This window comes from Chrysemys picta, chromosome 2 (genome assembly GCF_011386835.1).
Source record: "Chrysemys picta bellii isolate R12L10 chromosome 2, ASM1138683v2, whole genome shotgun sequence".
NCBI classification, from domain to species: Eukaryota; Metazoa; Chordata; order Testudines; family Emydidae; genus Chrysemys; species Chrysemys picta.
The window spans coordinates 211,730,395-211,753,856 of NC_088792.1; the positions used below are offsets into that span (position 1 = coordinate 211,730,395).

The 23,462-nt window shown below is 42.8% G+C and overlaps 1 protein-coding gene and 1 long non-coding RNA gene across 3 annotated transcripts in view; one reads left to right on the top strand and one right to left on the bottom strand.

The window, feature by feature from the left end:
* Positions 1-22,500, bottom strand: part of LOC135981155 (uncharacterized) — a 49,559-nt gene extending 27,059 nt beyond the window's left edge. Inside the window, exons 1-3 of one of the 2 annotated variants that reach the window (XR_010598118.1) lie at positions 22,408-22,479; positions 4,296-4,423; positions 2,601-2,752 (exon numbers count right to left, since the gene is read on the bottom strand). This is a non-coding gene — a long non-coding RNA (uncharacterized LOC135981155). Of the gene's footprint in view, positions 1-2,600; positions 2,753-4,295; positions 4,424-22,407 lie in introns of both variants that reach the window. The other variant, XR_010598117.1, reaches the window with a different exon arrangement.
* On the top strand, positions 11,042-13,124 carry LOC135981154 (uncharacterized). The gene is made up of 2 exons (XM_065582426.1): positions 11,042-11,535; positions 12,520-13,124. The coding sequence occupies exons 1-2, from the start codon at positions 11,133-11,135 to the stop codon at positions 12,993-12,995; spliced, it is 879 nt and encodes a 292-aa protein (XP_065438498.1). The 5' UTR covers positions 11,042-11,132; the 3' UTR covers positions 12,996-13,124.
* Positions 22,501-23,462: the final 962 nt, after the last annotated feature.

Consider the following 23,462-nt stretch of genomic DNA (forward strand, 5'->3'; position numbering starts at 1 on the left):
AAATTCCTTGGATTTCTGCTTGGTGCTCTTGTCTTCTATTTCTTTCTCTCTTTGTGGGAAGAGAAACACACATTGCTTCCTCTACATCATACATTTGTGTGGTAGTAATGAATTCCTCATTATTCCCTAAGGGTACTGACTCACTCACTTGCATCTGAAGCGATGTAAACTGGAATTTGTATCTTTGTGAAGGTCAGCTGCAGTGCACATGAACAGGTCAGAATGCTAATGAATATCAGAGATATGCTGGCAGTACAAATGTGAATGCAGAATCAGAATACTTTGTGGCTGTCAGGATATTGTATTGCTTGCTAGATTGGACAACAGGAGGATAGCAGCTAGCCATTTAAAAGGTTCCAATCAATGAGAAGAAGCTTGCCTATATAATGGAAAATCCTCAATGTCTGTCAGAGGGAAGTGTATAGCTATTTAAAAAAATCTTTGCTTGCCAATTCCCAGAAAATTCCTTGTCACCTTTCATATTTCACAAATCCACTGGAGAAACAGAGATAATGTACTGGTGTTTAACAAGTCATAGAATCACAGAAATTAGAGACATTCACAACCTATTAGGTCATTTCATCCGGCTGCTGGATTATCCTCTGGGCAAAGCATACAAGGCTACAATCTAGTTATAAACAGCGTCTACCCCTTCTTTTTGGGAGATTAATCCACAGTCTAATCATGGATGGAGAATTACACTAATCTGGGATGGAGAATTACACTATATTCAGCCCCGGGACCATGAGCAAAAGTATTTGTAGATGAGGAACGAGTGACAGATTTAAGGTTTAACAGCTGTCTTGCAAACCATCACTTCCTAACTGAACACAGCATTCACTTCTAGTTCTAGTAACTTGTGAGATCAGACCTTTAAAGTCATATCATTCTAAATTGCATCTTTCTTTTTTCTCTGTTTGAATTCTCATGCTAGTTTAGAAGTTAGTCTTTTGTAATGAGCATTCTAGAAATCAGTGCTTTGTACCATAAAAACTATAAACATTAACCTCTTTCACAAGCTTTCAGCTGCTAAAATCATGTAGCAATTGAAATGGAGAAAAGATAGCAAATTGGCAGAGTGATTTAATTTTAAGGTCCAATATCTGACAAAATTCTAGAATTAGAAAAACTTTGGCTGTCCAGTACAAAATACTTTCACTGTTATTAGTAAAGAACCAGTAAAGAACAAAGCTGCACAACCCTAATACACACTAAAATCTCCCCAAAACATACTGTAGCCTTATAGATGGATGGGTATATTTTGATTAATCTTTTACACTGCTCTGGTTAAAGATTTGGTCTCCTGAGGGCTACAGAATCAGGAATATTATTAGTATTAAGAGACCCTAGAAGCACACAAGAAACAATTCCAGTTTATTACAAATTACTTTGTTAACAAATTCAGTAAGCAGAGAAACAATCTCACAAATACTAAAATACAATAGCAGACAGAGAATGCAGAGAGTTTAGTCCTATGACCAGCATCACTCACATTTCCTGCTGGGGGACCCTGGAAAGTCAATCATTTTTGCCCTCCTCCTCGTTACCCATGGTGGTTGTTCTGCTATCTCCCTGTGCCTTTCTTCCCCCAGCACATACACTGGGCAACAACTTTTATCTGAGTTATGCTTATACCTCCTAAGGCTCATACATATACATAGGGAAAAAGGGGTTGACATCCTTATTTGCACTTCCACACCCCATAAACTTTGAGGTGCTCCACTTTTCATAGGTTATCCTCTTAGTTCCCCTTAGCATCTATGAAGACAAGTCCCAGTGGTAACCTGCAGTTACTGCAGAATTTCTCATGACCATACAATCTGGTGTCTTGCAATCTAGACAAGTACATTCTGACATTTTCACAAACATCACTCATTGGCACATTCTTTACAATAAATTGTAACTTTACTGGTACAGGGTTATTCCTGGGTAACCTACTTCTGTCAACGATCCTTAGGCCTAAAACCTAGTATGGCTAAGCTGAAATATTACAGGCCTCAATCTGTAGGTCTTGCATTATAGCCTTACTTTGCTTATATACCTAATACACACTCATCACTCATACATGCTGTTAACCTTACACTCTGAAGATACTATCCTACTTAAATCTATCCATCACACATGAATTAATTTACTTAACCACAACAATAAATCCTCTATTCGATGATTAAATGAAATAATTGGCTACAATCCATCCCCTCCCTCCCAACTGCATACACAGCACAAAACAAGAACACAAGACAACCATGCTAATACCACTGCACCAAAACAAAATATCAGAGAAAATAAGGATTTCGATCACTGCTAATATCTTTTCTTTTCAGGACACCTTCTTTATACTGATTTTTCTTGGCTCAGTTTCATCCCTCTACTCCTATTTATAAGCTATTGGGCCATACTTCATATTTCCTCTCCCATACTCCCAAATATCTGTTGACAGTTGTCACATCCCCTACTTAGTCACATTCCTCTCCTTTGTTTTTCCTGTTAGAGACCAGTATTAAAACAGCAGTTAATGAACTCAGCCTTTTTTGAATAATCATTAATTAAACTCCCTCCCTATTTCTTACTCTCTAGTCTTTCATTCTCTTTCCCCTCACCTGATATATTTGTGGGGAAGCTGTTTTTGTTCCTTTTGGACCCACTGGACCAGATTCTGATCTTCACTGCACTGATGTAAATTGGAAATGTCATTTCTATGCTGTTGTACAATCCATGGAGTTTGCAGTACTGGCAATTCTCACTCACCTCCCTACAACAATAGAGTTTAAAATTAAAACATTTGGTTTTGAACAGTTTATATTCTGAAATATGAGCAAAGTTACAAATGTAGCCAGTGGTCATGAAACTGCCCTTTTATAAATTTTGCCAGAGGATTTAATTCAATGACCTGTGAATTCTGTACATTACTATTTCGTTTTGTTTTTATTTTACTGCCCCTTAATTCCACCAAGTGTCCTTTTACTCTCATAAAAGAAGACAGGATCAAAAATGAGAAACTGAACCCTATTCATTATACCCTTTATCATTTTAAATATCTCAGTCAAATTCCCTCCTATTCTTCCAGACTCTTGGCTAAATAATCCTAGTTTATGTAGACTCTTGGGTATACATCATGCTGTACCTTGGTATCTCCAACCATCTTCATTCTCTTGACCTATTTCTTTCTCCATTATACCTTTCTGAAGGTGAAGTGGCCAAAATTAAAGAGAGTGCTCCAAATCCTGGTTTATCATTTTTCATAGAACAGACCCGACTCCGTTTTTGGCAGTGAAAACCAGTAGTAACCACAGTGAAGTCAATAAAGTTACACTAGTGTGCGAAAGGCTGGTATAAAGAAGCAGAGAGGCAGACTTAACGTCATTCTAAAATATTTTTATGTACTGTTTTCTTTTCCTTTTTTTAAATGTGCAAAACATGTTTGTGTGTGTAAATCAGGCTGCATACTGAATAGATATCTTAATTGAATGATCCACAATGGTTCCTTATTGTTATCAGCAATCCACACCAACTTGCTGTCTAATTTTGTCTTTCCTAACTACTTCTAAGGTGCTTATTGCCTTGGTATCCAAGTGTATCCATTTTAGGGTGCCCAGACAGCAAATGTGAAAAATCGGGACAGGGGTAGGGGGATAATAGGAGCCTATATAAGAAAAAGACCCAAAAAGCGGGACTGTCCCTATAAAATTGGGACATCTGGTCACCCTAATCCATTTGCCTCAAAACAATTATTAAATATCAGCAGTTCTAATACCAGTTCTAATACCTGGGGTCCCCCAATACTAATTAAGGCCCAAATGGATCATGTAAACATATACATAATTTTACTCACGTGAGTAGCCTCAAAGTCAGAGGGGCAATTCACACAAGTAAAATTATGCATATGCCTAAGTGTTAGTAGAATAGGGGTCTAATTTACTAATACCCCCCACTCTTTGGCTTACTGAGATCACCAGAGAGAACAAGATCCTCTAACGTGAATTGTAGTCTGGGCTCCATTTTGGGGCAAGAGAGCATAGAGTGGTTGATCCTGCAGCCCCTACTACACACGAGTAAGGCAGAACTGGTGCCTAAATCTTTGAAGAAGTGTTTGCTGCTGCTGCTCTAATATTAAAAGAATGAGTGGTTTTTCCTGATGCTGCTGTTGCTGTGAGACTGTGACTTTCCGCCTGCAAACAAACACAGGGGCAATGTGACTGTGTACAATGAAGTGTTTCCCTTTGTATACCTGCAGAACAATGCTGTTTTGAAACACTATTTTAGAATTAAGAAAAACACAAGTTACACAGTCCTACCCTCTTTCAGAGCATTAAAAATGCAACATCTTCAGAGGCTTTCCCATTCTCTGTTATCTTTCCTCAATGGTCTTGTTAGTAGTTTCTTCTCTTGTCCAGAAGTCTTCTAAAGCAGGAAGAGAATTATTCTGCTCACAAATAGGTGCAAGAGGAATATAAACAGAGCAGTGCATGTTATATAAAACTAGGGGAAGAAAAAAGCATCTTAGGTAAATACCAAGCTACTTATTTTATGATTTTTAAATGTCATTCTTTTGTCCAATATTGACTTTTTTATATGGAAGATAAATTATAGATCCTGCAGCACTTGTGAGACTATGGCTCTCTTGCTTTGACACAGCTGGTCAAGTTAAGAATTGAAGTCATAGTAATTAGTTATGAGTTTCTTAGTACCGAGGAGCCAGACCAGGACGAGAAAACTTTGTGAGGTTACCGCTCAGGGGGGAAGGCAAAACTCCTGGGAAAGAACCAGACTGTCCGGTAAAGGAGTACCCTACAGCATCTGGATCTTGTTGCTACAAATAGATGTTTCTTAGGGCACCTGCTTGCAAGACAGAAATACAATATACAACCTCTGGCTCTCATCCTCTCTCAAACAACTTATTTTTGAGGTCAAAATATTTGAAAATACATGGTATAGTGAAGGGAGGATCTTCAACAGAATCTCAGTCATAGTACCTTCAACTCTAACCTTGGAAATCAGTGGTGTGTGTGTACAGTCACTGAACTAATAGGTGGAGGATAATAAGAGGAAGCAATAGAATCAGAAAGTGGGTCACAGGGAAGGAATTAACTGATATAACCGCACAGCAAAGTTCTAGGAATCATGTAGAAGAGCAAGTGTCGGAAGGCAAGGGAAGAAGGAGAAGAGAAGCTTCAGGGAGGATGTGGTGGGTAGAAAGAAAGGGCTTGTCTATATAGTCCATTAATCTGCACTGGAGGGGAAGTAAATTCTAGCGTGTTGCATACTAACTGGCCCATGTGGACCCAGCAAACACTATTGTGCACTAGAATTCATGCCCCTCTACATGGTGCATTACTCTGCATTAGACAGCCCAGAAAATCAATGGACCTAATTGTTTCAGAACCCAATTGTCTCAGACATTCAGGTTTTCAGTAGTACAATGAACATGTAATTATGTTCCTATTGTTATGCCATTTGGTAATTCTGTGATGCACAAATCCTTAGTCCTCTCTTTAGAAATGCCCTGTAATTTTGATTTTGCCACCATAAATGGAAGCTGGAAACTAAATTTCAAGAATAATTCAAATAGAAGAAGCTTTTGTAATCTTGAGGTTAAGACACTAATCTAAGACTCACAAAATCTGGGTTTCATTCCCCTTCTCTTCCTTGGGCAAGTCATTTATCTCGGTGTCTCAGTTTCCCACTTGTAAAATGGGAAAAACATTACTTTCTTTAGCTGTTTTGTCTATTTAGACTGTAATCTCCATGATGCTGGGACTTTTTCTTGCTATGTGTATGAACAGCACCTAGCAGGTAAGGCCCCAATGTTGGCCAGAGCCTCTAGTTGCCACTGTAAATCAACATAAATGGAAGTTGAATGTTTTAAATTGGTAGTTAGACCTAAACAAATTAAGTTGGATTGGGTTTGGAGAGGCACTCCAAATTTTGGTTCCTTATCCAAACACTATCCAAAATATTCACATTTTCTGAGTATGCCATACTGATTAGAATTCTTGTGAGGAATCCAATATTTCTATTTTTGGTCCTGAATTATACTAGGATATTCAAAGGCATGTGAAAAAAGATTAATAATGTGGGAAAAACTTAGGTGAACTTTGCCCACAAGTAAGGGTTGGTTCAGGTTAAGCTTTGCTGAAGTTTTGGGATGATGCTTTTTAAAAATGGAATCAATTTAGCCGTTCCTCTTAGGACTGTAGTTAAGAAAAGAAAAGAAAAAGCTTAACAGTTATTATTAAAACACTTCCCCTATAGATTTTTTTTAAATTTATCCCTAAATAATGCCACCCCTTCTCTAACAATAGCTATATTTAACAATAACTTTGTTTCACTACTAAATTCAGGTAGAGCTCATTGAAAAGTTTTGGGGGTGGCAATCCTGAAAACACGGTTGATTATTTTCTCTTTTTCAACAAAATTTGAAATGTTAAGGGAAAAATTATTTTAAAAATGAAAATTTGGAAAATTTTGACTGGCTCTAATTTTGGGATAGTTTTAAAGTATGTACTTGTTTTATTACCTAGCTGATATTTTAAAAAATGAGACAATGCTCAGCTAGAAGCTGTGTTCTACTGTCCTGCAGATCAGATAAACAGTGCCCTTAAAAAGGCTGCACATTGCACAGTAGATATTTATTTCAATTATCAGGATAGTCTCTGTATTGGGGAAGCTATGGACAATAAGGAGATTGTCAGAATAGGAGGAAACCCTCTCAATATCAGCCGTGTCCAGTGAGGTCCCTCTCGTAACACATTGTGTCTGGGATGGAAGGCTTTCTCCCTCAACTTCCTAAATGCCCTTCTACACAGCACAGGATGAAGGGACGGGAAAGGACATAGCTTCAAGAGTAGTTCTTAAGCATGATGCTGTTACCATACCAGGGCATGTGAATAGAAACTACCAGGATGTGTCAAAAATCCCTTCCCCTCTGCATGTTAAAGTGGAGGATGACAAATCTAGAAACACGTTTGACTTTGAGGTTTCTAAGGTGTTGTTACTACAGCTGGTCAAAAAATAGAAAAAACGGTTCTGAAAAATTTCAAAAACTTTGAAGTCATTTTCCAGGGTTTGAAAAGGAACAACATTTCTGGGCATATGAAATATTTCAAAATTCGAACATTATCAAATATGAAAATGTTTTCAGTTTTTGGTTTTCCTTTTCCTTCTTCCATTTTCCTCTTTCTGTTTTGTCACTAAAAAGGGGAGGAAAAGGGGGGAAAAAGGAGGTAAGCCAGGCAACACCATAATCTGAAAATCATGCTACATTTTTCATTTTCTAATTTAATCAAAACAGAAAAAGACCCAAATCCCAGAAAATTTCAGAAAAAAACTTTTTCAAGAAAACTTCCAAATTACAAGAAATGGCCACTTTTCAAAGAAAAAAAATGGTTTGAAACATTTTGGCCAGCTCTAGTTGTTAATAAATGGGAAAAAAGAATTTTTGAAATGTGGGTTTTGAGCTGAGTGTCCGATTAGTTTAGTATAGCTACCAGCTTACTTGGTAGTTACACATTCTTTTCAAATTCAAGATTTTCAGAGGCTCTGGGCAGCCACAATTCCAAGTGATATCCATGGGAGCTGGGAGTACTCAGCACCCCTGAAAATCAGAAGAAATATATTAGGCATATATTGCCTGTGAGGTTTTCAATTAGTTTAATGTGTTTTACATTTATCTCCAAACTTCAGTAATTCACCCCTCCTATAATCTATTGATGTTTCCTAGATAGTGACTTTCCCTTTTCCATCAAGATGCTTATTCGGATTGGTATGTGCATGTATAGAACATCCTACTCTCCCGATGTAATCTGTACCTCTGTGTGTAGAGAGTAAGTAGCTACAGTATGTAAAATATTACCCTTGAAGGCTGGAACTCATCATTATGATGGAGGCCCAGCAGGTAGCAGAATGAACAGCCACTGGCCCATGAATTAGGAGCCTGGAGTGTCATACAGCTTTGTTGATACCCCAGAGGGAGGGAAAAAAAGCCTTGGTAGACTAAATCTACAGGTCTCAGAATTCCACATCACTGGAGCACAAGCCTCCCCCCCACCCCCTTTTTGCTGCTTCATTAGCCGCCTGCTGAAGGACAACTGTTGCAGGCAGAAAATGAACATTTCGTAAGGGGGTGACAAACTACACAGCTCATTTCTCTACTGCACTATGTGGGATTGTCTTTTGTTTGTTTGTTTTTTAAAAGCCTTAGACTTGGGCAGAATATAATTTTTGAGGAAATACAACCACGCGGTGAAATAACTGATTTATATATTCAAGAGTAAACACTCAGGGCCGCCAGGTTGAACACGCTTCAATTGCTGTGTCAGGATGGGAACTGGGTTGTTTGGATGTCAAAAGCACAAAAGACACATCAAATCTTTCTGCGTATGTGGAAACAAGATCTTGCATGTGATATGCATACAGAGTAGGGCTGCAAGAATCAGACAAATGGATTGAGTCACCTGTAAGACAAGCATTTGCAGATTACATATTGTGTTCAATTACAACATGGTTCTGGAAATTGTATAAATTATTGCAGTGTCAAGTCAGAGGAAGGTTACATATAGCCTTCTCAATTGGATTTATAGGCTTATTTTTGTGTATATTTTTAACAAAAACCCAGACATTTTGCTTTATCAAATTCCACATATTAAATGTATTCTTATTTAATTGCTGACACTGTCACTGTAATTGCTTCAAACCAAGGAACTTACAGTGGAAGTCCCTGATCCTGCAGACAATCAGTAGGGTCAGATACTTAAGTTAATAATGTACGTAAGTGATTGCAGGGTCAGGGTCTAAGAACCTGATCCTGCAAACACTTAACCCCAAGGGTCACTTCTATTAGGAGCCCCGTTGAAGTCAGTGGAACTCTTCACCATGAGTGAAGATTCTAAAGTGGTAGCAATCCACAAACCAAAGATCTTTTAATTACGCCCTTCTGCATATTTTACATGGAAATAGGCAAATATGAGTCTAAGGATTTTCTTGCCTTAACCAAACCAGGATTTCCATTATTTCACACACTTCTCTTTAACTTCACAAACTTCTTTGAACTCTAATTATCCCAAGTCCACAATTATTGGACATGTCAGTGCCCCCTTGTGATAGACGTTGCATTGGCATATAGTAAATGACAATCCCTGCCCCAAATGTTTATCAAGTACAAATATTTGCTTCAGGGTTAAAGTTTTTCATTCACTCATCTATGGGCTTCTTCCCATAACTCCAGAGTCTGCCTCTCTCTGTTGAACCTAGAGCCTTCAAATGAGCTAGAAAGGGTCCAAACACATGACCTTGTTTTCCCTTCATCAATATGACTCAAGGTTCTTTTTTCTTGCTATTATTAGAAATGTTTCTCAGATTTGCCAGTATAGGACAAGGTCCCATTGCATCTTTACCGTTTTTAAAATGACAAACTGCATTGAACTGCCAGTAAGCAGGCACTTCCTAGATCAATCACAACCACTTCTCTAATCTAAAGGAACTCAGAACACCATCCCCACCCAACCACTTAGACATGAGGTATCTCTCCTCCAAACTTTTATCCAGGAAACTGTATGGACAAACATGATGGACCATGGAGTGAATCCTAAAGGTCAACAAATTCTGACTCTGGTGAGGGGAATGACTACATGGGTCATGGACCCTTCATCAAAAATGCCCTACAGTCAGCCTTAAATCTTGGCACTTTTAGTCAGAGTGCCTTGGCAGACCTCAGCTTTCGAGAGGGTATGTAAAAGGGAGGCACTGTCTGAAGTAGCCAGAATCCAGACCACATAGGGTTTAATAGATTAAAATAACTTGAATTGCACTCAGAAGCACATAGGAAACCAGTACTCACACAGAGTTTAGGCTTAGTGTGCTTGTCATGGCTCGCTCAGCTAAGCAAGCGGAAAGCCATGTTGTGCACTAGCTGAAGGCTCTGAGCAGTTTCCAAGGATGCTCCCTAAATAGAGGGCATTACTAAGATAATCTAACCTAGAAGCGACACGACAAACCAAGCATGTGGCTCATGGCCCAGGGAAGGCTGATTTTCTCTTTGGAGATATTTGTGTGTTACTCTTTCTTATTTTTTAAAAATCCACATGCTGACATTATTTCTGTGTGAGCCTCTTACTTTATTTTGAAACATGCCACCTCCGCTTTTTTTTTTTTTTTTGGATAGGCACATATCTAACAGGCTGAGTATGTTATTGGCTTTAACTCCAGATGCATAAAGTATGGTGTGTTTTAATTTTCCAAGCTGCAACTTATCAAAGAAAAGGAGTGGAATATAAAGCAAAAGACAGCCCATAATAAAATCTGCCTCTGATTAGATTAGAAGTACAAAGATATTGGCAAACACAGCAGGTCCAAAACTCCTAGTAGTCATCACAGAGGTAAAAAAGTCACCCTCAGAGCCTTATTTTAGCCAATGCAGGGTGAAGGCCACCATTACCATGAAATAGTATTGCTGCTTTTTAAAATATCTTCTGATTGTTGTCAAGCTGTCATGGTATTTGTTCCCTCAAATCACAATGCAAACTAATCATGGCACACCACCAAATCATGATCTAGTAACACTGCCAGTCTCAGGCCTGGTCTACACTAGGTGTTTATGTCGAAGTTAGCGCCGTTACATCGAATTAACCCTGCACCCGTCCACACCGCGAAGCTATTTAGTTCGACATAGAGGTCTCTTAAATTCGACTTCTGTACTCCTCCCCAACGAGGGGAGTAGCGCTAAATTCGACATGGCCATGTCGAATTAGGCTAGGTGTGGATGGAAATCGACGCTAATAGCTCCGGGAGCTATCCCAGAGTGCACCACTCTGTTGACGCTCTGGACAGCAGTCCGAGCTCGGATGCTCTGACCAGCCACACAGGAAAAGCCCCGGGAAAATTTGAATTGCTTTTCCTGTCTGGGCAGTTTGAATCTCATTTCCTGTCTGGACATCGTGGCGAGCTCAGCAGCACTGGCAACGATGCAGAGCTCTCCAGCAGTGATGGCCGTTCAATCTCAGAATAGAAAGAGGGCCCCAGCATGGACTGATCAGGAAGTCTTGGATCTGATCGCTGTGTGGGGCGATGAGTCCGTGCTTTCCGAGCTGCGATCCAAAAGACGGAATGCAAAGATTTACGAGAAGATCTCTAAAGACATGTCAGAGAGAGGATACAGCCGGGATGCAACGCAGTGCCGCGTGAAAATCAAGGAGCTGAGACAAGGCTACCAGAAGACCAAAGAGGCAAACGGACGCTCCGGATCCCATCCCCAGACATCCCGTTTCTACGAGGCACTGCATTCCATCCTAGGTGCGGCCGCCACCACTACCCCACCACTGACCGTGGACTCTGAGGATGGGATATTGTCCACGCCCGGTTCCTCGGACATGTTAACGGACGGGGAAGATGAGGAAGGAGATGAGGAGGACGAGGCAGTCGACAGCGCTTACAACGCTGATTTCCCCGACAGCCAGGATCTCTTCATCACCCTTACAGAGATCCCCTACCAACCGTCCCCAGCCGTTCACCCGGACACAGAATCTGGGGAAGGATCAGCCAGTAAGTGTTTTAAACATCTAAACATTTATTTTTAACAGAACAGGAATATTAAGAATAACAACAATGGGTTTCTCATGATTAGTTTGCCCTAAGCGCTTAACGTTTCAGTCCTGGGCAGTGCAACTATTGAAAAAAAATCTAACAATGTCCGGTTTAGCATGATTGTCCTGCCCAAGCCGCTCTACTGTTTAGTCCCTGCCAGTGCAGCTACAGTAAAATGCGGTCTATATGTCCGGGGATAGAGCAGAAATCCTCCTGGGACATCTCGAGGAAGCTCTCCTGGAGGTAATTGGAAAGCCGTTGCATCAGGTTCCTGGGGAGAGCGGCCTTATTGGGTCCTCCATAGTATGAAACGTTTCCGCGCCACGAGACAATCAAGTACTCAGGGATCATTGCCCTGCAGAGCAGGACGGCATACGGCCCTGGTCTTTGGAGGCTTTCTCGAAGCATTCTTTCTTTCTCACTGTCTGAGATCCTCATCAGGGTGATGTCGCTCATGGTGACCTGCTTTGAATTAGGTAGGGGAATGTTAGTGTTGGGACTGCTTGCCCGTTCCTTTACAGAACTGTAACCGCTGGTTTGCAGCCACGCGGTGGAGGTGGGAGAGGGGCAGCATACAGGGATCTTTCCCGGGGACAGCCGCGAGGGGGTGGGACAGGGGCAGAGTTCCTGCTTGCCGGATTGCTGGCAGCAGGGACTGGCATTGCTTTCAATATGAAAGGAGGCCAGTGCTACTATTAAAGTTTTAAGCTGCCACATGTCTACGGCTTACCATGTCTGCCTGCTACACAAATTCCGGTGTGCTGCCCCGCTTCTCAGATCTGCAATGCAAGACCCCAGGCACTGAATGCGAAGGCCGAGAATTCGACCTTGTCCTGAGTGCGCATGTGATAGGTGCTGTGCATGGTCTTGTTCACAGAGAAAGACTATGTTCTTTGTTCACAACTACATTTATCTTTCACTCCCTTTTTCCCATTCCCACAGCCACATCTGCGACTGTCTCACAACCTAGCCTGGCATCACACTCCCAGAGGCTAGCGCAGATTAGGCGTAGGAAGAAGAGGACACGGGAGGACATGTTCTCGGAACTTATGGGCTGCTCCCGAGCCCAGGCAGCACAGCAGACCCAGTGGCGGGAGAACTTGTCCCAAATGCACCAAGCACACATGGAACGGGAGGAGAGGTGGCGGCAGGAAGACCAGCAGGCGACTCAAACGCTGCTTAAACTAATGAGGGAGCAAACGGACACGCTCCGGCGCCTTGTGGATGTTCTGCAGCAATGGAGGCAGGAGGACAGAGCCCCGCTGCAGTCTATCTGTAACCGCCCTCCCCCGCCACCAAGTCCCATACCCCCCTCACCCAAAGTGCAAAGAAGGAGGGGCGGCAGAGTCCATGCAAACTCTCACTCCACCCCTGCAGACAGCTCTAGTAGTAGAAGGCTCTCATTCCCCAAAATTTGACAAGTTCTTTCCTTCCCGCCTCACACAAGCCCCCGTCCAAGTTTCACCTCCCAGTTTCATGTGTAGTTGATAATAAAAAATACGTTTCTGTTAATTACTGTTTCCATCATGTTCTTTTGGAGGAGGGGGGGAAGGGGGTTGGTAATTGGACAGGACAGTCACCTTTAGCAGGGTACATAGGCGGGGGCAGGTCCAGCAGCAGGGCACATACACAGTGCAGTCACTAGTTACCCTGGTCATTCTGGGAGGTGGTTTTCATGTTCTGTGGTGGGGGGTGGGTTGCTCTGTGACTTTGTGGCGGGGGAGGGCAGTTACAGGTCTTATGCGGCGGTCCTTATCCTGGATCACAGAGCCACGCAGCAGGGGATCTGTAACCGTCCTCCCCCTGCCACAAAGTCACATAGCCCCCCCATACACACAGTCCCGATCAGGAGGGGTGACAGGCTCCGTTGAAACAACCAGTCCACCACAGCGGAGCCTGTCAATCCTGGAGTTTAGAAGCGTCATTTGCGTCACTACACTACACCCGCTCCCCACCACAGTCTGCGTCCCAGGTTTAAAACATTCCCGTGAAAACAGTAATAAAGAAAACGGTGTTCATTAACAAAGTAGAAGTGATTTTATTTCTAAACGTGTGTTGGAAGGGGGTGAAGGGGGTATGTAACTGGAGAGGATAGTTAACATTAACTGGGTAAAGAAACGGGGGCAGTTTCAGCTTCTCTGTACACAAACTTAAAAGTCACAGGTTACCCTGCTCACTCAGGAACCTAGCTTTCAAAGCCTCCCGGATGCACAGCGCGTAATCAGAAGCCAGGCTATTTGCCTCAACCTCCCAACCAGCCATAAAGGTCTCCCCCTTGCTCTCACAGAGATTGTGGAGCACACAGCAAGCTGCTATAACAATGGGGATATTGGTTTCGCTGAGATCACAGCGAGTCAGTAAGCTTCTCCATCTCCCCTTGAGATGGCCAAAAGCACACTCCACCACCATTCTGCACTTGCTCAGACAGTAGTTGAAGAGTTCTTTTTCCACTGTCCAGGGCGCCAGTATAGGGCTTCATGAGCCAGGGCATTAGCGGGTAGGCTGGGTCCCCGAGGATGACTATAGGCATCTCCACATCCCCAAGAGTTATTTTGTGGTCCGGGAAGAAGTACCTTCCTGCAGCCGTCTAAACAGACCAGAGTTCCTGAAAACACGAGCGTCATGAACCTTGCCCGGCCATCCGACGTAGATGTTCGTAAAACGTCCCCTGTGGTCCACCAGTGCTTGCAGCACCATGGAAAAGTAGCCCTTTCTGTTAATGTACTGGCTGGCCTGGTGCTCCGGTGCCAGGATAGGGATGTGAATTCCATCTATGGCCCCACCGCAGTTTGGGAATCCCATCGCTGCGGAGCCATCTATGATCACCTCCACGTTTCCCAGGGTCACTACCTTTGACAGCAGTACATCAACGATTGCCTTGGCTACTTGCATCACAACAACCCCCACAGTAGATTTGCCCACGCCAAAGTGGTTCGCGACTGACCGGTAGCTGTCTGGCGTTGCAAGCTTCCAGAGGGCTATGGCCACTCGCTTCTGGACAGTCAGGGCTGCTCGCATCTGGGTGTCATTGTGCTTCAGGGCAGGGGACAGCAACTCACGAAGTTCAAGGAAAGTTCCCTTCAGCATGTGAAAGTTTCGCAGCCACTGGGATTCATCCCAGACCTGCAGCACTATGCGGTCCCACCAGTCAGTGCTTGTTTCCCGGGCCCAGAATCGCCGTTCCACAACATCCACATGACCCATTGCCACCGTGATGTCCTCGGCGCTGGGTCCCGTGCTTTCTGACAGGTCTGTGCTACTCTCAGACTGCAGGCTCTCACCGCGGTGCCGTAGCCTCCTCGCCTGACTTATCTGCATCTGCCTCTGGGAAAGGTGGATGATAAGCTGCGAGGCGTTGAGAACGGCCACAACTGCAGCGATGGTCGCAGCGGGCTCCATGCTCGCAGTGCTGTGGCGTCCGCGCTGTCACTGACTAGAAAAGTGCGTGAACTGATTTCCCGCCGGCGCTTTCAGGGAGGGAGGGCGGGAGTGATGGATGGATGACGACAGTTACCCAAAAGCACCCTCTACACATTTTTTTACCCAGAAGGCATTGGCGGCTCCACCCAGAATTCCAATGGGCAGCGGGGACTGCGGGAACTGTGGGATAGCTGCCCACAGTGCACCGCTTCCAATGTCGACGCTTTCCCCATTAGTGTGGACTCACAAAGTCGAATTACTGTCCTTAGTGTGGACACACACGTTCGAATTTGCAATATCGATTCCAAAAATTCGATTTAAGTAAAATCAAACTACTCTCGTAGTGTAGTCATACCCTCAGGAAGAATTTTGGAATAACTGGGTCATGAGCCCTGGGATAGACGCATCAAAATCATCATGGGTGACAAAACCACTGGGGTCCTTCAGTCCTGAGGTGACCACATATTAAGCTTTGCAGTTGATCTCATGCTTTTCTTGGCCAATAACCTTTGCTCTGTTCTCCATTCACTACTCCATATTTGTAAGTACAGTCCATTTTCCAGTATTATCAGCACTTTTAGCTTATTCCCAGTCTTCAAGTTTCTTACCTTGTCTTGCTCTCTCTTCTCTTGGCTTTTCAATGTAACCCTTCCATTCTATATTAGACTTAACTCTGCCTAGTAATAATAATAGGGTGACCATATTTTCCCAAAGGGAAAACAGGACACCGCATGGCGCAGGCCAAGGCCTCCTGCAAGAAGACCAGCCTGAGCCCTCCTCCCTCCTGTCCACACAGGACTGGCCCAAGGCCCCTGTCCCCCCTGCACGTGGGACTGGCCCAAGCCGCTCGCCTCAGGCCCCCCCACCCCTATCCCCACACAAGGCTGGCCTCACTGCTTGCCCAAGCCTCCGCCCCCCCCCCCGCCCCGCACGGGGCTGGCATCGCCGCTCGCCGCTCCCCTCTCCCCACCCCGCTGATCAAGTTGGAAAGCGCAAATGGGACAAATGCCCAGTTTTGCAAAAAAAAAAGTCGGGACAGCTGTCCTGGCCAAAACAGGACGTATGGTCACCCTAAATAATAATACTATAACACAGTAAGAGTGGATGGGAAGCCCTGTTCAACTGAGTTAACCATTTGAGCAACATTATCTGATGGTTGTAGGTCAATGAAATGGATAAGAACTGGAGCTTGATGAAATTTTTCGCACTAAACTTTTTCAGACAAAAATGCAGATATAGTGACACAAGGATTTCATAAATTTGTGTCAATTTCACCAAATTATTTTTTTACTGAAATGAAACAAAAAAAAATTAAATTAAAAAAACCTTCATTTCGATATTTTCAAAATAAAAATGTTTCAATTTATCAGCTCAAAATGATCGTTTCAAAGTTTCTTTTAATTTTATCAAAAAGACAATCAAAACATTAAAAATTGCTCAAAATCAAAATGAAACCTTTTGTTTCAGGTTGAACAAAATATTTAGTTCGACCCAAAACAATTTTTCTTCTGATTTTTCAGAATTGCCAGTGAACCAAATAAATAAATAAATCCTTTATTTACCCAGCTCTAATAGGAACTGAGCAGGTCTGAACAATATGCACATTGCATTTTCAATGCAGCATAATAGAATCCCCACTCCCGAAAATTCAGAATTCGGGACAGGAAACTAGAGTAGATGTTAAGAGCCAGACAACATGGATAAGTGAACCTCAAAGGCCTAGGAAGAACGGCGTGGTTCACATAACCCCAATGTTAGATTGCTATCCAAACCTTTTGAGGTCCATTATTGCAGCCTTCCAATAGGTCACTCATTCTCTCTCTTTGCCAACACGCCAGGAGCAATTAGGCTCTCCCTTCCCTTCCCTTTCACTGACCCTTCAATAGTCCCACAACACTCCCTTCCACTCCATAATCTTCTAATAGGCCTCTCTCTTTTAAAACCTGTACTGTAGTCAGCCTCTTTGACAGCCTCCCTGGTGCCACACCCCACAAATATACTTCACTTAGAGATTCCCTAGTCATTAAGTACCCCAGAGTGCATTGCATGTAACACTGATTAGGACACTGCCCGAGATGGCAGAAGGTCTGGATTATTTGTTATCTGAACCAGAGAATAAGCATCTCGAACATGTAAGGATCGCAATAGAGAAAAGTTCTGATTAAACAAAGGAAATTAAAACACAATCCCCAAACCCTACTTTATTTGGAAAGTGAGCTCCATAACCACTTACTCACCAATGATAGCACTTGGCTATGAAGATAGGTTGAAAGTCTCATCCAATTTCCTTATATTTGTTAGTGGTGTTGTGGCAGGTGAGGTGAGGCGTTTATGGGGACAACCCTTGGATGAGTTGCATAGGCCTAGGGATACTCCTCTGAGCACTGTTTTATCAAATGTACATTTTATTGCTGTTAAGTGCTACTGGTTCCTTTGACTGATTAATATAGGTATAAGGTAGGATGGCATCCAATGGTATCATTCATGTCTATATTTTTATGCACTTCTGTTATGTATATATCTCCTCCCTCCCACAAACTGCAATAATGTGATCTCTTTTCCTCAATTTTTAGATGTGCAAGAAGGATGCTCTGTGCATCATAAGGAATCCCAAAGCAGCATTTTAGACATGAAATGGAAAGTTCCTTTTGTCAGTCTGTCTGCCTATCCCCCTTGTCATCTGGATTAAGAAAGCAAAGGTGCGTGTTGCATATTTTTAAATAATTCAGCTGTTTTCCAAAGGACTAGAACTTTATTAATTTTTTAGTAATGGCAATAGAAAAGTATTGTTAATATCTCATTTGAGGAAAAGAGATACTGCTGAGCAGGCATCTTGCTTGGGAAGATATGGTAAGTAGTAAATAAACATGTATTTATTTATTGAAATCTGACAATCATTATATAGACTAAAGTATATGCTGCTTTGGAAACCTCCCTTCTATGTTAAGAAATATACCTTACAATGTTTTTATTTGCTTTGAGTATGATCTTCTAGATTGTGGGAGAAGAGGAATTTCTTCCATCGCAGTTGCAAAGATTTATCAGTATTTATCAGGGACTCCATGGTTATTAGGCAAAAGGAACAGATCAGAGTGAAGCCACTTCTCCAGATGTCTTGTAAATTGATATTTTTCCTCATAGCAATCACTCCAGCACCCCTCCCCTGAAACATACATATACAGGCACCAGAGATTTTGGGTACCTCAGTTTCTGGCTGTCCATATTGAGACACCTTAAAAAGGCCCAAATTCTCAAAGGGTAGGTGCTCAGCACTTACCAGAAATTTGGCCCCTTTAAGGTTTGACAAGATAAACACCTACAAATTGAGACATCTGAAATCACTGCCCGCTTCTGAAAAATTAGGCCATCATGGGTAGTAGTTATCCTAAATGGCAAAGGGATCTTTCCAACCCTGCTGTGTATGATTTTATGATAAATATAATAACCTGCCATTCCAATCACTGTTTTTCTCCTGGGTGCAGAATTATACATTATAGCAGTTAAACATGATGTATCTTCATCAAAAAGAAGATTTTAGTTTAGGATTTATTAAGTTTAACGTGTAATTCCGCTTCCCCCTTGCTGTGCCAATTTTCAGTACTATCTCTAATACTAATGAATGGACCAGCAGATGTCACTGTAGCTCTGTTCATTCATCTTTCCTTTTGATGAAATTCCAGTTATTTTCTTTTGGTCTCAGCCGATCAGCTTCCTTATTTAACCATTGTCTTTTCACAGCTTAATGCATCATAATATTTGTAATTCATGTCCTCTGTCATTGCATTTTGAAGCTGACATACATCTTAAACAAAATGCAAGCCGAGGAGTAACACTGAAATACTGACACTATGTCCGTAGGATGGAATCCAAAAGACAACACTATGGAGGGGAGTGATAGGCAGTATAAACAAAGAACCGGGGTGGTCAGTGAAGGGCTTTGTTGTTAGAGATGTTAGAGTTCAGAGTGAGATCTAGATCCAGATCCAAACTTCCCTAGAGGCCACGTATGTTGTGATTCAGGCCCAGCCCTAGTTCTTACAGTCTGATTTTCTGCGTTTAAAAAAAAAAATAAAATGTAACAGTGACAAGAGAAAAAAATTTGCTTGTGTGTCCCACTACCTTCAAGCAGTTCAGGAAGTTGTTCTCCGCTAGATTGATAATAGCAACATAGATGCAGTAGTCAGGCTGGTTAGACCACATGTTTGTCATGGAGGGGAAGTTCTTGGGCTACACGGGGAATTGACACTGTCTCATATTCACCAAGCCATGAAATAACTTTTGAGCCTCTTGGAGGTAAGGAAGAGGGTACTGGCTTAGTCAGCTGGCTACAGGATGTGGATGGGAGCCACGCCTATAGAGGGAGACATGGTGCAGAAAGCAAGTTCTGACCCCTCAGACAAAAGGAGAAGAAATAATTTAGAGTGGGTTGCATGTGTAGTCGTGTGGGCCAAGAAGGGGAAAAAAAACATGCTCTGATGCTACGAGTGATGATTGTAAGAAGTGTAGTAAGAGGAGGCCCTGAGATATAAACCTTGGTATCAGAGGCCTAGTGTGAGGCCTGAGGCCTAAACTAAAGTAATGGTCAAGACTTTGCTAACATAAAGCAAAGTTAAGCTGTGAGCCAGAGGCAGGCCCTGCTCACAGAAGCTGGCAGGAAAAGGGCTGATGTTGCATAAATATATATTCACCTAGCAAAGTTAAAGTACAGAACACACTATACTGGAACATTCCACAGATAACATGGAACAGGCCGACCCATCCCAATGACAGGGGCAAAAGGGTAAAATGATGGATAGAGTTGTTTTGATCGAACCAACATGTACAAGGTGAGAGGCGGCACCTTACCACATAGAGGGGTTGTACCTTGCTGCGTAGAGAGGTTGCACCTCAATACGTCAGGAGTGATGTGTAACTTGTTTGTATCTGTGTATAAGAATGCATCCCTGAGTGGATATCTTTGTCCAGCCGAGGGGGCAGTGGAAAGTCCTGCCACTGACTGAGCTGAGTCCATTGCCGAGCGGCACTTTCTAGTAGTATGCCCGGTAGACTAAGTAATCTATGGGGAACTGAAATTGTGTCAGGGTCGCAATAAACCTGGCCGAGGTGCCTTCGTACCTTACTAGACTCTGTGGTTATTGGGGGTTCTCATCGGGTTTGCTGTGTCAGCTATCTGCGCAGAGCTGGGGCAGCACACAGAGGGAACACACGCCCGCAGTTGAGTGATATCAACAGGAGAAAGCAGAGCACCACACCGGTAGCATCTGACAACACTCAGCTTCAGTGAGCAGGGCCTGCCTCTGGCTCACAGCTTAACTTTGCTTTATGTTAGCAAAGTCTTGACCATTACTTTAGTTTAGGTCTCAGGCCTCATACTGGGCCTCTGATACCAAGGTTTATATCTCAGGGCCTCCTCTTACTGTTTTATTTTAGTGCATGGTGATATCACTATTTTAATAGTAGCTGGATACTACTTGTGTCTTGAATATATGATGAATATCTGGACTTAAACTGACAACCCTGAGATCTCCTTTAGCTTCACTGAAATGCCACTGCTTCTGACCAAAAAAAGTTCTCCTGTAGCTTCATTGGTAAGCTGAAGCTAAAGGAAAACTTTGTTTTGGTCAGAATCAGTTGCATTTCAGTCCTCCAGTCACTAGTGGGTGACACATTAAGTATTTCCTCCACACCAAACGGAATATAACCATTAGTACACCAACATGTGGATCTATTCCATTGGAGCTCATACTTGGCAGACATATAATTTCTGTGGATATGTAATAACAAATCAGACTCACAATAGGGATTATTGAGCCACTATTGGGTACTGCTTTAATTCCTCCAGCCGCTAGAGACAATATCATTGAAAATATCAGATAGCTGTGCACCTCAGTTTAATTGCAGTTCAGTGGAAGATGATGTATATTGTGAAATTATTTAGTAAATACAACTGAAGAACTATGATCTAGATCTGAATATGTCCAAAAATAGTTGGTGGCAAGATCCAAGATTTGGGTTTAGCTTATTATAGAAATATTAGCCTGTTGCAACATTTAGATCAGGAGCCAACATTCAAAGGTTGGGAGTATTTTGGAGTTGTTTTTCAGGTTAATTTTTAGTATTAGAAGACATGCTCTCCATATTATGCTAAACTTGTGACATGGCATCATTATCACATTATAACAAGGTACAATTAATGCATCTCACACTCTGCAACTTTCTGTGACCACAAACCTAATTGTTTCTTGAGGCTCATGGTAATGTGGCCTCTGACTCATAATAAAAGTCACGTGACAAGTCACGTGAGATGGAAAATGATGAAGATTTCTTCCCAGAGATTTTTAAATGGTAAGAGTCATGGATTTTGACTGGAAGTAGTTCCCCAATAGCAGAGACTGGCAAATTTCAAAAAGTTTGGTGATAAATATTTGGGTGCTTCTCTGTGGCCTAGCCAAGCCTCATCTGAAGGTTATCCAAAACACTATACAGACCTATTGTTACATAGCTAGTAGTTTCTGGTCCTAGCTAAATCCAGAATGTACAGAAGTACATGAAAATTAAAACAAGATGAACAAGCACCTGTCCTGGCAAAAAACAAACTTCTTTCTTCCCTTTTCTCCCAAAAGACTGACCAAGTTTTTTGGAACTTCAAATGAAAATAAAATTTGCCCTTTTCTGGAGTGAAAATTCAGGACTCTTTTGAAGTCATCTGCACCAGTATGAACATTCATCCCTGGCTAATAGCTTGCTGCGTAAATTTGAAACGATATCACAGATTCTCTACCACATCTAGCCTACACTGTGTAACTGTGACAGGGTGCACTCACCTCTCATGAGCGCCTCCTGTCAGCTGGGTGCAATCCTGCACTCTTTCCTTTCTCTGTTCCCACCACTGTCTGTTGGCTGTTTCCCTCGCCAGGTGGGTCTTCAATTGCTCACCCCTTCAGCTAGTCAAAATTCATGAAGGAATCCCTTTGGGGTAACAGTCCACCAAATGGTTAGACGTCTCCAGAGTCGTAAGCACCACCTATGGGCCTATTTAAATTCTAGCCCCTTTCTTGGGCTTCTAGTACTGAGTCTTATCCCCTTCTTGGGGCATAGGCCGCTTTCCCAGTGGCCAGTGCGTGGATCTGGGCCCACCCACTAATCCAGGTCCCAATTGAGGGACCCTACAAATAGCAGCCACATGTAGCTGTCTTTAATAGCTGCTGCAGCATTCCCTGGGCTGCTTCCCACTCTGTCCCACCACCTTCTGGGGCTCTCTGTCTGTTCCATGTCTGAGCAGGGTCTTTGCCAGGAGAGTTTCTCAGTCTTGGTACTGATTTCTCAGGGTTCCCTGGCCCAGACCTCTCTGTCCAGAGAGCTTCACAGTCCTACCCCTGCTTGAGTAGGGTCTCTCTCAAGCCTCTTTACCTGCAGAGTTTCACAACCTTCTAATCCTCCTTCGTTCTTCTGGTCTCAGCCAGCAACTGACCTGCTTTAGCCCTGCAGCTCCTTTTAACTGAGCCTGCTGTGCTCTGATTGGCTGCAAGGAAGCAGCCTTTCTAGGCAGGCCTGGAGGACCCACCTCTGCTGCTCTTTCCCTGGGGTGGGGTAGGACCACAAAGCATCCAGCAGGGGGCCTGGTACACCCCATCACAGTAACAAACTCCTTGATTCTCTGCATGCTTTAGCCCTGACCCTGGTTAAAGCAGTCTGCAGGGTGCTGTAACATGTATTGACTGGCAATGGTGCCTAAACTAGGAATTGCTGGAGCACCTAGCATTCCAGCCATTCCCCTTTCCACCCCAATACACCCACATTTTACCTTTTGTACTTGGGAACTGTAGGGAGGGAGGTGTAAGTGCTGGTGAAGCAGGCACTAGACTCATTGAAGAGTCCTTCATGCTGGGAGAATCCCAAGGTAGGAGTTTGCCTCTGCTCCTCCCCAAGCAGCGAAGGGCAGAGAATCTGCCTCAGTGTTTTAATATGAAATCACTCCATGAGAACATAATTCACTGCTTGTTGCATAGGCAGTGCTTTGAAGATGCGGCTCTAGCTGGAGCTGGGACTCTCGAGCCTCTCCCTCCAGACTTGTGAGCCTGAGCTCCAGCCCAAGCCAGAATGTCTACATGGCTAGTTTTAGTTCGTCAGCACAAGTCTGTTGACTTAGGCTGGGAGGCTCACTCACAGATGCAGTGTAGACATACTCTAAAACACATTAATAGATCCTGGAGTTTTCCACAACTCCGGTGCCCCATTACCATCTCATCTGTTTGAGAAAGACAGATAGCTGGTTTTAATTAGAGCAAATCCCAAATAAAGCATACACCAGCAGAAAACTTGTGCATGTTGTATACTTGATCAGACATTGCTGGGCAATAATATAAAAGGAAAATCTACATTCCTACACTCTTAGCTGGGGATTTTATTGAAATCATATTACCAATATAAATAGCATAAAGCACTTTACTTTATTAATACCTACT

Coding starts and splice junctions, on each gene's coding strand:
- LOC135981154 (XM_065582426.1), top strand. CDS start 11,133: ATGTCAGAGAGAGGATACAGCCGGGATGCAACGCAGTGCCGCGTGAAA. Junction 11,536..12,519: donor ATCTGGGGAAGGATCAGCCA/GTAAGTGTTTTA, acceptor CCATTCCCACAG/CCACATCTGCGACTGTCTCA.